Raw genomic sequence first — 14359 nt, forward strand, 5'->3', positions numbered from 1 at the left:
CTTCTTTGAATCAAAATATTTTAGACTTTATTGAAGATATGGGGTTTGGATCCCGATAATTATTTTCTCTGGTGGGCCCAATGAGTCCTAGTCTGATCCTGATTTCTCCTCTGATGGTGCTGCAGGGAAACTGAGCAGTTACTGCTGATCTGTTGCTAACAGTGTGATAGTCTGTGAGCAGCTTATTATCAGATGAGGACCTTTTACAGAAAAGAATATCATCCAAAGCACTGGTGCCTTGCAGCATTGATGGTCCTAGCTTCAAATCCAACCAAGGACAATATCTGCATCTATAGCTCCTGCCTTTAATGAACTTTAATTGACTTTCAAAGGAAGTCTGTCACCTCCAAAATCAGTTTCAAAGTACTGCAAATTGGCATGTACGGTAGTTGTCCAAAAACATAACCCCCAAGGTTCTCAGAAAAACTTATTTGCATAAAAATAAGTGGACTGGAATTTCACAAGAAAGGTATGTTTATGTTTCAGTGGACCTATGTTACAAAGTGGTATGCCTACTTTGATAATGATTTTGAAGATGACAGAGTTCCTTTATGGGGGTCCACCTCTATTATGACCATCGAAGATGGAAAAGAACTAGAAGTTTTCTCAGCCAGGTGTTTAAATTTAGCCTTTGTACATGAAGTCTCCTTACAGTATTTATGCATTATTATTTTGTATTAGCTCTATGCTTCTTTACACTTACGACACATTTTTGGGGTTCTCCAGTTCCCAGGGACTCCACCAGCGTGAGTGCACTGCCGTGAATATTCAGTAAACGCACCACACAGGCAGAGCATTTTGTCCTTCGCATCACACTGACAGAGGTCCTGCACACACATATCTATGTAATCCATAGGTTCTAGAATGGTGTTACAATTGGAGAAGGCGGCAGAGGTCAGAATATTCTTACATATTTCACCCTGTATCAAAGACACATGTGTTAATGGTGTGAACTCATTTTACATTTAACAATAATATTTCACAAACTACCATGTTTATAATATAGTAGAAAACTAAATCATATCTTGAAAAATAGGAGAACAGCTACAACAGGTGTAGAGGTAGGAATTTACAACTAATTTTTACACCTTTGGGCCAATAGTCTCCACAGCGTTGGTGCAGGTAAAGACATAGTGGCAGACTAGCATGACTTGGTATGGAAAAGGGCCTACTGACTTGTGCTGTTGACATGTATAAGGGTCAGGACGGGAGTTTTGCAGGAACATATGTGGCCCAGAAGTCTGGAAATTTGGCTATAGACATGGGGTAGCAGCAATGTTGCCTACCCTGTCACATGTTTATGTCTGCCATTTTTTGCATGAATGAGCATTTATTAAATAAAGAAGAATATTCTTGAGAAGATTGGAAGCTGTCAGCTTTACATTACATGTTTGTGGCTGATCATGATGTGTGCCTCATGTTTACTGGTTTTATGTTTTATGACCAGCGGGTGAATATCCGCTGCCCCATGTGACCAACTCCCTCTGAGGGTGATGTTTGAGCACACCCCTCATTCTTCACACGATACCTCTGATGGTGAGGAGAGACTTTCCCGAGGGGTGTACCAGATGCTACCTCAGAGGAGAATTGGAACACAAGGGAATCGGGACCAGAGAGTAAACCCAATGGACTGACCTCCAGGTGACACAATACACCCAGTGAATGCTGGGAGACCAGAAGCTGACCAGACAAAAGCGTAGTCAGGGTACGAAGGCAGAAGTCAGGGCAGGCAGCAGTCAGGCAAAGTCCGTAAACGTAGATCAGGGTCAGGGCAGGTGGCTATCAGGCAAAGTCCGCAAATCCTAATCCGAAGTCCGATACACAGAATGACAAGAACCAATAGAACACCTTCTCTCAAATAAGAAACTAGACAAGCTAGGAACCTAAGTTGCTGCGGCACCTTCCTGTAGAACGAGGCGCTTTTAAATACCTCCTGCAGACCAGCTATAGGCATGGGAAGATAGAGGGCGTGCGCAGACTGCCTCACAAAGGGAGTAGAGACATGCCCACACACACCCTAAATACACACAAATAACTCAGAGTGCAAGCTCTGCTCAGAGCCAGGAGGGAAATGCTGGTGGTAGGAATGCAAACCACAGCTAAGAACCCCGCTGTCTGCACCTGTCAGCACGGCGTGCAGCAGCCGGAAGGAGTGAAGAAGTTTGGCGCCCGTACCTGCGTGTGGGGACAGAATCGCAGGTACTGGGAGTTGGGCTAACATTATGTCATAACTTCGGTCCAGTAGAGATAGCTAGTGTCAAAATTGGGACTTTGCAAGGTGTGATCCGTGATAGTCAATGTTTAGAAATATTTTATATCTGCCCCTTGTTCCAGTTCCTCCAATTTGGTCAATGGTAGAGGAAAATAACAAAGTAATAGCAAAGACAGGTGCACTCTGCGGTCTTACTAAACCCTCAAACTGATTTTAAAATTGAGAGATTAGCCAACATGTCCTACGGTGTAGGACATGTCTCCTCCCTCCTCCCATTGCTATCATGGTTACATGCTGGAGGTAACTGGTGAGTTGTTTGTGAGTCGGCCTCATGCTCCTGTAATTTGTCCACTGGCTCCTGGTATCGCCCATACGGAACAGGTAGGTGAGTGTTAGGTCCCAGAGCTACTTGAGAAACCTCGGCCCGGTGCTCGGGCTCAGACATGTCCTACACCGTAGGATATGTTGGCTAATCTCTCAATTTTAAAATCAGTTTGAGAGTTTAGTAAGATCGCAGAGTGCACCTGTCTTTGCTATTATTTTGTTATATTGCTATAATGATTATCACATCCACATAATTGCTATCTTGTGTAGGATGTCTATTGTTGTACTTGTGGTTCGCTGAGGGCATCCTCCACTGTAGGCATTTTTGCTGGAGATCGTCATTAGCAACGGGCCACAAGTGCAGGATTTGCTCCCCTATATATATATGCACAACTGCATGTGGGTTTGAGCACTTCCTGCTTGTTTAATACCACGCCATTCTTTTCAGTTTGTATCAATGGTAGAGGAGTTAAATATTCGGTTTGGACAGATTGCAATATGTTATAAATGCCAGATTTTACTCTACAAAATTTCATCATGTCATAATAATACAATTAAGTAGATATGTTACATGTTTTTACAAAATAATTTGCTGTGAGTGTCCGGGGGATAGTGATTGGATTAGATTTTATATTCAATGCCCATTAGAACTAATTCCAAAAATGTTTGTTAACAAATGTATTCTCATGCATACTAATTAACTCAGAAAAAACATAATTTTATTGTTTTTTATTGTACCTTATCTTTGCAATATTTCGGAGTGAAAGAAGGCACATCTAGACACTCTTCAGTTGGACCACTAATTTTTTGTAAATTTCCATATTGCACTGGAGTGAGCTGTTTACCTGAATAAGGAAAATGCAAAATGTATTATAATTTTACAGAAACTGAAAACTTCATATGCTGTAATTTGGAACTATTTTTACATATATACATTGCTTCTTGGAGAGAATACAATAGTGCATGCAGACACCAATAGTGGGACATGTAGTCCATTTGAGTCTCTAATATTGAAAAATATGAACTCTTTTCCATGTACGTAAGACCTAAGGATAATCTTCAAATAGGAAACTAGAAAAGCTAGGAACCTAAGTTGCTACGACGCCTTCCTGTAGAAGGAGGCGCTTTAAAATACCTCCTGCAGACCAGCTATAGGCAGGGGAAGATAGAGGGCGTGTAGTAGTCCATTTGAGTCTGTAATATTGAAGAATATGAACTCTTTTCCACGTACGTAAGACGTAAGGATAATCTTATATTGCTTGCATGAACGACTGAATGACTGGGCTGGGAGCCTGGGCTCCCTTATTGCCCTTTCAATGTCTTTCATGCCCTTTCCCCCTCTCATCTGTGGAAGCCACTTTATTTTTACTATATGTACTGAATGAATACGGAACAATTTGAATAGTTTCTTACCATCTAATTTGAATCCACGGACACCACTAAAATCACCACACAGTCCACAGGTTTGCTTTGCATATTTTTTACGGTTCAGTTTCAGCTACAAGATAAAACACAATTTTTAAAATGACTAAAAATAAAGCCAATGTCTTGTTCAAATAGTGACCACACCTACACAGACATCTGATCACGTTTTGTCTTCTTAACATATAATGACAACACCTCCTTTTCCTCATAGGATACTAGGGCATTGACTTCCAAGAATAGGTTCTCTCACGTAGTAGCTTCACTAAGAGGGCTGTTAAAGTGAACTTGCAGTAGGAGTGTGAGAAAATGTCCAGCAGACATAAAGCACTGTCATGTAAAATAGTATCAACTTTTATTGAATAACTTCGGCCATTGATTTTTAAACTTTAAAACAATTTTAAAACATGGATCAGAAGTCGGCTTCGGTACTGGCTGGAACCTCGGTACTGAAGCAGACTACATAGACATGTTCTAAAATGGTTTTAAAGTTCAAAAATCAAATTCCAAAGTTATTCATTGGTGATAACGAATTTGCCTTGCCGGGGCCCCATACGTTTGAATGCTGTATGGAAATGTATTTCTGTATAACATTAAAAGTTTTGAGCGAATTGCCTTCGGATCTAAGCTCGATCTGCTCAACACTAGTGATCAACAAGCACAGTGCCGTACATTGTATAGTGGCTGAGCTTGGTATCGCGCTCAGCCCCATTGACTTCAATGAGGCTATATGCGATACCAAGTACACACACTATACAATGTATGGCGTTGTGCTTAGTAACATAGTAACATAGTACATAAGGCCGAAAAAAGACATTTGTCCATCCAGTTCGGCCTGTTATTCTGCTGCGAGAAGGTTGTGGCACTCACAGGAGATATCCCCACCGTGACCCCCGCCGATCAGATACTGATGACGTATCCTGAAGATAGGTCATCTCATCAGTATCAAAATCCCATAAAATCTTTTTAATATAAAAAATAAAAAGGATCTGTCTATGACATTACTTAATTCTCTTAAAATATGGGGTGTATGCCATCTAGACCCAGTGATTTGTATATTTTTATATTTTTCACACGCCATTGCAGTTACTTCTGTGTCAGACAGGTCACATTTAATGGGGAGTTTACTTTGACACGTTGCATTTCATCTGACATTTCATTTTCCGAATAAAGTGGAGAATTTTTTTTTTTTATAGATTGTTTTCTCCTTATCACCCTCTACACCTTCTCCCTCGTCATCCTTAAAGGGCCAATACTTTTATACCATTTAGCGTTAGTTTTACTCTCTTTGGAAACTAGCCTCTCTGTCTCCAGATTTGCTGCTTTTATCTGTCTTTTACATATTCAATTTATTTCCTACTTGACTCCACATGTTCCTTTCCCTCACTTAGATCTTCCGGGAGTGTGGGCTTTAGACAGAACTTTACATAAAGGCACAACCCTCTTCAGTTTTTATGATCCTTCCTAAATAAACTGTAACCCTTATTATGCCATTGGGCTCCTATGACCAGTTTTAAAGACAGGCAGGGACACAACAAAGTCACTTTAAAATGATTTATTGCTTGTTCAGCTTGTTTCAGTTCAGTTCAGCCGGATCGCAGCCGGGACAAGTAATCAGTCCATGTCATACACAATAAAGTCATGCAGGCTCAGGGCTCCTTTAGAAGTGTCCACAGGCTAGTGTTAGCTTCACACACGCCTTGCAGTGTGTGATCTGCAGATCTCACACAACAGACACATCCTGCCTCATGCTGCTGACTTTTAAACGCAATCGTGGACATGGGCCATGTATAAACCCAGGAGTGGATCGTGGGGAGTAAGCACCCACCCAGCTCTTTGCTTACTCCCAGTAAAAGTCAGGCCCGGATTAGCTGATACCAGCTATACTAGGTAACAACAGTGTCCACTATGTATCTTATTGGACACTCTAGATTCTGGCTTCCACTCCACCAAGGCTGCGTACCTTCGTGGCACGTCTCAGGTGCACTACAGCAAACCACGATATGTATCTCCTTAATAGGTTTCTTGCAGCATTCTCGGAGATACATATCGTCCTTCATATATGAGGCCTGTCCCTGCTTCACACCCTGTAAGTTAACCACTCAGTTATAGTTATAATCCAGCCATGTCTCAATTATTCCCACTATGTCCTCCTCAGGCATTACTAATTCCAGTTCACCAATTTTATTAGTCAGGCTTCTGGCATTAGTATACATAAAATTAAGAGGTTTTTGGATATTTTTTACCCTGCACCTTTATAACCTGTTCTAGTCTCTCCCTCCATTCCACCCCAGTTCTCTTACCTTGCCCTAGGTCACTATCAGCACTATTCTCCACTCCTATAATGAAATTTCCCGCCCCCCAGTCCCTAGTTTGAATACTCCTCCAACCTTCTAGCCATATTCTCTGCCAAAACAGGTACATCTTCCCCATTGAGGTGCAGCCCATTCTTATGATAGAGCCTGTAGCTGACAGAGAAGTTATTGACTCACTCGTAAACCTCTCTAATCTCCCCCTGCCTTTCTGTTGTGGCTCCTCGTACTGGTAGTATTTCAAAATATACTAGCTTTGAGGTTCTTGTCCTGAGCTTGCTACCTAAATCCCTGAAATCAGGAACCTTCTACCTACCTCTAACTTTGTCATTGGTACCAATGTGTACCATGACTGCCAGGTCTTCGCCAGCCCTTTAATCTATCAACGCATTCTTTGCTATGTCAAACTAGAGTGCCAGGAATATTACACACTGCTCGACTATCCTGGTCTTTGTGAAAGATCGTCCTATTGGTACCCCTAAGGATTTAGTCTCTCACTACTAGCACCTGCAGGAGGATGTTAATAAATGGAAAATGAGGGTATAAAGACTGGACTGCATGAGTTTTAAGGACAGCAGCACCACCTTCATGAATCTTCAATGGTAATTAGCATACAACATGCAGTTCATTAGAATTTCATTTTCTACATAATGCTAAAATGTACAATTTACACAGAGGCATTTTTTTCAAAGCAGTGTTCTACTAGTCCTATCACATAATGTACAGAGTTGTAAATGTTTCGATGCATCCTATGAAAAGGTTGATCATCAGGAATATGAAATATCCTAAGAATAGGTCATCAATATTAAAGGGGTTTTACCATGAAGACAATATACCCCATATCCACAGGATAGAGGATAAGTTTTTGATTGGTTGGGGCTTGACCACTGGGGCCCTCACCAGTCACAAAAACAAGGTGGGTTCTCTACTGTTTCAATAGAGTTCTAGTAACACTTGTGTGCTGCCGCTCCAGTTAGCTGTATGGGGCTTTCAGAGAGCTATCTCTGGCAGTCCCATGGAGTTGAATGCAGGGGCAGACAAGAATGGGGAGCATAGGTCCCCATTTTTGTGATCGACAGGGGTTCCAGCAGTTGGACCTTTTTGCAATCAGATATTAACCTCCATCCTGTAGATAGGGGCTACACTGTCTTCATGGGACAAGCCCTTTAAAGCCATGAAATACTCCTTGAAATGTTAAAAATTGTAGATAATTGCTACCAGGGCTAGTTCACTGCGTACATATTGATACAGCTACACCTGATGGCAATGGAAGCAATATAAGAACTAGGGTCTTCTTAGTTGAGTCTGCCAACAGTCTTTGCAGGAAACTTGCCTGCTCTGCAGCTGTCCAAGATATCTCTTTTGAAAGACTCCTAGACATAGGCGTGTGACTTAAATAAACCCCTATAGAGTGGTTCCCCTGTGCAGTGTCAGTGCAAAGTCATATACTGTACAATATACATATGCAACTATATCTTCATTTACCAGCAGACTGTCTTTTCTGTTCCATATCAGAGAAATATCATTGGATACTTTGATCTTGATGTTGTGGCCGAGTTTGCCAATATGAACCCTAGACTTTTCAGCAGGAACCTCTTTCACCCTACGAAATAAGTGTCATCAGTTGCCATTTTACAATGAGACACTAAGCCTAGATGGTGAAAAGAAGTTAAAGAACAACTTACATGATCCCATCCATCATTATAGTATTGTTTTTTATTTCCAACACCACTCCTTTTAGTATTGCTGTTATTTCGGTTATAACAGGGATGCCCTTTATCTCAGTGCGTCGGATCTGAATGTTGAAGTCTTCATTGTTGCTTTTGCAGTGGGAGGCAAATAAATAATTGCATGTGCCAGGAAAGTTGTAGGTATCTCCATCAAATGTTTTGAAGTGATCATTTCCCCATGTGCTGCAAACCTGTCCACTGTGACTTTTAAATTGTTCTGCAAAAAAAAGTATCTGGAATGAACAGTAGTCTTTTAATGTGTGAAGATGTTATCCAACAACTGGAAAATCACTGTGTTAGTATGATTCAAATTTAGGTGCGGAATCTGCACCACCATTTCATGTGTTGTCTGCACAGTTTTTTTGAAGGTGGTTTTCCATTTGAAGTGATTTTGATGTGGATTTTGACAGGATTTTCAGGTGGTTTTTAGGCCCCCTGTTGATTTGAATCGTAAGTTCCATGTGAAATCCACTCCAAGAATGAACATTTTTTTTTATTTTTCTACAATGTGAATTATTATTCAACATATAACTGCAATTTCTCATTGAAAGTGGTGGTTGAACATTTTGTTGTAGTGACTACCACTGTCAGAAATTGCTAGAGAGCAGCTTATTTCCCCAAGAACAAAAAGATAGGGCATGTTGAAATCCATGCTTATCTCCCCCAACATCTATCATTTGGAAAAGTCGGGGGCCCCATACACATTTGATAGTTATCTGTTTTGGAGGATATGCATGTACTATGTACAGGCAATTTAAATGGCAAAAGCTGTTTCAACAAATATTGCATAGATCAATAGTGCAGGTGAATATAAGAAACATTGTTACATTTAATAAGAGTAAAATGCCTCTTTCTCCCTTTAACAACATTTTTCCTGTCATCTGCCTAGGTTTCTATCGGTAGCAAGTGCGTCTCTGTCTTTTAAAACAAGCTCTTTCACTGTATGTCTATTCTTTCTCTCTGCAACTCACTCGCCTCACCGCTCTTTATAGTCTTTTATGGGCATCCTGTATTCCTTTGGTGAGAATGTTACTTTAGGAGGGAGTCGGGGAAGGAAGAAACATTTTTCTCTTATAAAATATAATAGAAAGATTTTGATATTTATCTGTGCTATTGGTTTATGCAAAATGTATTAAAACAAAAGCGGCTAAAGATTCAGTATGCTACTTTCACACTTGCGTTCGGGGTTCCGCTTGTGAGTTCCGTTTGAAGGCTCTCACAAGCGGACCCGAACGGATCCGTACTGCCCCAATGCATTCTGAGTGGATGCGGATCCGCTCAGAATGCATCAGTATGGCTCCGTTTGGCCTCCGTTACGCTCAGCAGGCGGACATCCGATCGCAGCTTGCAGCGTTCGGGTGTCCGCCTGGCCGTGCGGAGCCAAACGGATCCGCCCTGAATTACAATGCAAGTCAATGGGGACGGATCCGTTTGACGTTGACACAATATGGTGCAATTGCAAACGGATCCGTCCCCCATTAACTTTCAATGTAAAGTCAGGAGTCCCTATTAATATACCATCGGATCGGAGTTTTCTCCAATCCGATGGTATATTTTAACTTAAAGCGTCCCCATCAACATGGGAATGCCTCTATGTTAGAATATACCATCGGATTTGAGTTAGATCGTGAAACTCAGATCTGACAGTATATTCTAACACAGAGGCGTTCCCATAGTGATGGGGACGCTTCAAGTTAGAATATACTGAGAACTGTGTAATAACTGCCCCCTGCTGCCTGGCAGCACCTGATCTCTTACAGGGGGCTGTGATCCGCACAATTAACCCCTCAGGTGCCGCACCTGAGTGGTTAATTGTGTGTATCATAGCCCCCTATAATAGATCAGGTGCTACCAGGCAGCAGGGGCCAGACCCCCCTCCCTCCCCAGTTTTAAATTCATTTGTGGCCAGTGCGGCCCCCCCTCCCTCCCCAGTATTATATTCATTGGTGGCCAGTGCGGCCCCCCTCCCTCCCCAGTATTATATTCATTGGTGGCCAGTGCGGCCCCCCTCCCTCCCCAATATTATATTCATTGGTGGCCAGTGCGGCCCCCCTCCCTCCCCAGTATTATATTCATTGGTGGCCAGTGCGGCCCCCCTCCCTCCCCAGTATTATATTCATTGATGGCCAGTGCGGCCCCCCTCCCTCCCCAGTATTATATTCATTGGTGGCCAGTGCGGCCCCCCTCCCTCCCTCCCCCCTAATTAAAATCACCCCCCCCATCATTGGTGGCAGCGGAGAGTTCCGATCGGAGTCCCAGTTTAATCGCTGGGGCTCCGATCGGTTACTATGACAGCCAAGACGCTACTGCAGTCCTGGCTGCCATGGTTACTTAGCAATTTTAGAAGCATTATACTTACCTGCGATGTCTGTAACCGGCCGGGCGCTCCTCCTACTGGTAAGTGAAAGGTCTGTGCGGCGCATTGCTTATAGCACAGACCTTTCACTTACCAGTAGGAGGAGCGCCCGGCCGGTCACAGACATCGCAGGTAAGTATAATGCTTCTACAATTGCTAAGTAACCATGGCAGCCAGGACTGCAGTAGCGTCTTGGCTGCCATGGTATCCGATCGGAGCCACAGCGATTAAACTGGGACTCCGATCGGAACTCTCCGCTGCCACCAATGATGGGGGGTGATTTTAATTAGGGGTGGGGGGGGAGAGGGGAGGCCGCACTGGCCACCAATGAATATAATACTGGGGAGGGAGGGGGGCCGCACTGGCCACCAATGAATATAATACTGGGGAGGGAGGCGGGGCCGCACTGGCCACCAATGAATATAATACTGGGGAGGGAGGAGGGCCGCACTGGCCACCAATGAATATAATACTGGGGAGGGAGGGGGGGCCGCACTGGCCACCAATGAATATAATACTGGGGAGGGAGGGGGGCCGCACTAGCCACCAATGAATATAATACTGGGGAGGGAGGGGGGCCGCACTGGCCACAAATGAATTTAAAACTGGGGAGGGAGGGGGGTCTGGCACCTGACGGGTTAATTGTGCGGATCACAGCCCCCTGTAAGAGATCGGGTGCTGCCAGGCAGCAGGGGGCAGTCATGTACACAGTTCTTTTAGTATATTCTAACTTGAAGCGTCCCCATCACTATGGGAACACCTCTGTGTTAGAATATACTGTCGGATCTGAGTTTTCACGAAGTGAAAAATCAGATCTGAAAAAAACAGTTATGCAGACGGATCCGTTCTGAACGGATGCAAGCGTTTGCATTATAGGAGTGGATCCATCTGTGCAGACACCAGACGGATCCGCTCCGAACGCAAGTGTGAAAGTAGCCTAAGTTGTATTCTATTAATTTATTTCTCCAGACTTTCTATCCTTAGGAATTTAATAGGTAAACCCTGCTCAGTGATTGACAGTCTGTATGCACGCCACTGAGAAGGACCACCCATTGGGCTCCTAAGCAAAAAAAAAAAAAAAGTTATACTAAATCTTTTCCTATAAAACTATACATAAATCTTCTCAATTCCTCCTGTTCTATAACATGCTGCCTACATATAGAACTGCAGGGTCAATGTGATAGATTCCTATTAAGTAACACCACAAACATATTCAAATAATTAACATTTATTCATGTACTTCTATTACTTACGTATTGGAGATGGGGTTGGTTTTATTGGACGAAGTTTACGATTTCCTGGAATACAATACACGCTGTTGAAACTCCAGTGTTACTGTCACAGTAATTCAATATTGTAAAGAAATATGATCAGACTCAGATATGATCATGATAATTATGTATCCTCTCCCACTTATTAAATTAGCTGTGTTAAAGAATAGACTAGGTATATGTTATTTCTCCTACAAGCTGTTCAGGCAGGACTACTTATAAGCACTACAGTTGCTAATTGGCTTTACAACAGGAAATTTAGTATTAAGTCCTGTTTGTCTAGTATACTATAGTTTGTTATAGAAGGGAAAATTAAATAATACACATTATCTTTATCTACTCAATTTCACAAACAAGTATGTGCAAAAATGCTAGCAAAACCAGACATGCAAGGTTTACTAGTGTTTCTTGATAAACTGTGCATAGCATTTTATACATTTACATTTAAAATATAATTTTGAGTTTTTGTGGATCACTTGAATTTATAGGCCCAATAAAGGCGGTGATTACTGCAAGTGAACCTTCACTTGTTTTCTTCTAGTCCAAAATGCTGTATGGAAAATAATATATCCTTATTGAGGTCTGAGCCCTGTTACTAAAAAGATTTTTTGGCTATCCCAGCTATGACATTCAATTACAATTCATTATTGTATTTTGTGTTGTTACCCACTGTACTTAGAGTACTTAACCAATGTTATATTTAGTTTTATTAAGTTATCTATGTTCTAATTTCCATGTAATTTATCCTGTAACTCCTCATCTTCTGTGAGCTCACATCCTGTGTCCTTTATTTTTTTTCCCTGTTTGTTGCACCTCTATTACATCTGGCGAGAGGATTTTCCTTTGACCTCTATCATCATTTCTCAAAGCACATAAAAAAATTACCTAAAGGCATATCCATTGCATCTCCATTACTGGAATTCTACATGCAACTAGTATTGCTAGGAGTACGACTATGGCGAGTTCACTATTTTCCATTGTTTGAGAGATTGCCACTCACACTCATCAAAAACTTTTCTTATGTACATCAGTGGCAGAATACATTTATTATTGATTTCAATAGTATCTGTGTAAGTCATTTTAATCTTAAGCCTCATAGTTGCAGGTAGTCAAAGTTTTATTAGGTAACTGTATAGTTATAAAGTTCTTTGGGTGTTCAATAAAGCCCTGTCCATGCAATTCCCACCCATCTATGTTCCACAATAAAGTGCCTCTTTGTAAGAGCTGAGGGGCATTACTTCGGCATCTATGGATTACTATTGGAGGGCCACTGCAGGGGATATATATATATATATATAGGACAAAAATTGGGCTGCACTCCAAAGGACTTTCCAATGAGTCAATATGCTTTATTCGCCCATAAAGTGGCACAGAGCGACGATTCGGCTCATACATGAGCCTTTCTCAAGCATTGGTGCAAAATGAACAGCAAACATATAAAGGTGTCACAATCAAAGTAATCAGTGAAATGACACGATTGATGATTAGAGTAATAATACAGATAAAAAATATATCAAAGGTCAATTATCATCACAAAAAGATAAAGTGACAAAGTGCATATTGTAAATCAGATACATTGCACAGTACATTACATACAACACCATATAATGTGCATAATTAGATCCATCTGTATGTGCAATCAGTGCATACACGTAATCAATGTGATCATAAGTGGGAGGAGAGAACAAATTGATACCTGGATGAACGTTGAAGCCCACACATACCGTCTAAAGATTACCTCTGCGCATGTTCCGGCTGCATTACATCATCAAAGTAATAATAAGCTATATTATTTGTGTCTATTATATATTATTTATACTCATTTATTTCACTTAGACACTTTCACACACCTGGAAGAAGGTGTTATGGACAAAGAATGTGCCTGGAGGTTGGATGAAGAGCCCCCTGCAAAGTACAATATCACTCTAACACCTCATCTTTGAAGGAGGATTAGTTTTTTCAATAAGGCTCCTTTCGCGTGTCCCACCTGCATTGCATGAGGGCGTTCCCTCTTCGTTTTAACAAGATATTGTCTTGTACAGTATAAGTGCTGATGTCATCAGTATGGTATTTTCTCTATAGTTTTACACATCCAATGACCAATTATGTCACACGTGGCGCGTCTAAAGATTACCTCTGCGCATGTTCCGGCTGCATTACATCATCAAAGTAGGGCCGAATGGAGACACAAGTGAGTCGCAAAGTGGCCAACCAATGACCAAAGCAGCGCAAGCGTGCATCACATTCCAAGTCCATTAGCTGACGGCTGGAGCCGGCGGCGCATGCGCAGCACCGACTCCCTTGTAAACTCCGCCATATTAAGGAAGGGAACATTGCCAGACTTATTTTAAACACATCACGGTAACCAAAGAATTATCACAATCGTCTTACGCCTTATCAGAACAGTCACTATGGATGAATTTGTCATGGTCTTACCTTCTTGCTGTTCTCCTTCGTTTGACATGTGCTGGCGGCCATCTTGGTTTCTGGGTTTCTTGTAGCCTTCCACCCTGCGGCTCCTCCTTCCCACTGGGAGGAGCTGGATGCCTAGCTCATATATATAGGAGGTCTGTGGTTTCAGTTCCTTGCTTGGTCCTCTTGTGTTCACATGCTTCTAAGACTGCTGCTGCTTCTGGTTCCTGATCCTGGCTTCGTCTGACTACCCTGCTGGTTCCTGATCCTGGCTTCGTCTGACTACCCTGCTGGTTCCTGATCCTGGCTTCGTCTGACTA

General features: G+C 42.0%; 1 protein-coding gene across 1 annotated transcript in view; it reads right to left on the reverse strand.

Moving 5' to 3' along the window:
- LOC120980019 (mucin-5AC-like) overlaps positions 1 to 14359 on the reverse strand; it is a 230892-nt gene that overhangs the window by 189418 nt on the left and 27115 nt on the right. Inside the window, exons 3-8 of the mRNA XM_040408884.1 lie at positions 11610 to 11654; positions 7956 to 8217; positions 7756 to 7873; positions 3950 to 4034; positions 3275 to 3381; positions 704 to 920 (exon numbers count right to left, since the gene is read on the reverse strand). Coding sequence (XP_040264818.1) covers positions 704 to 920; positions 3275 to 3381; positions 3950 to 4034; positions 7756 to 7873; positions 7956 to 8217; positions 11610 to 11654 — 834 coding nt within the window. The remainder of the gene's footprint in view (positions 1 to 703; positions 921 to 3274; positions 3382 to 3949; positions 4035 to 7755; positions 7874 to 7955; positions 8218 to 11609; positions 11655 to 14359) is intronic.

This window comes from Bufo bufo, chromosome 10 (genome assembly GCF_905171765.1).
Source record: "Bufo bufo chromosome 10, aBufBuf1.1, whole genome shotgun sequence".
Classification (NCBI taxonomy): Eukaryota; Metazoa; Chordata; class Amphibia; order Anura; family Bufonidae; genus Bufo; species Bufo bufo.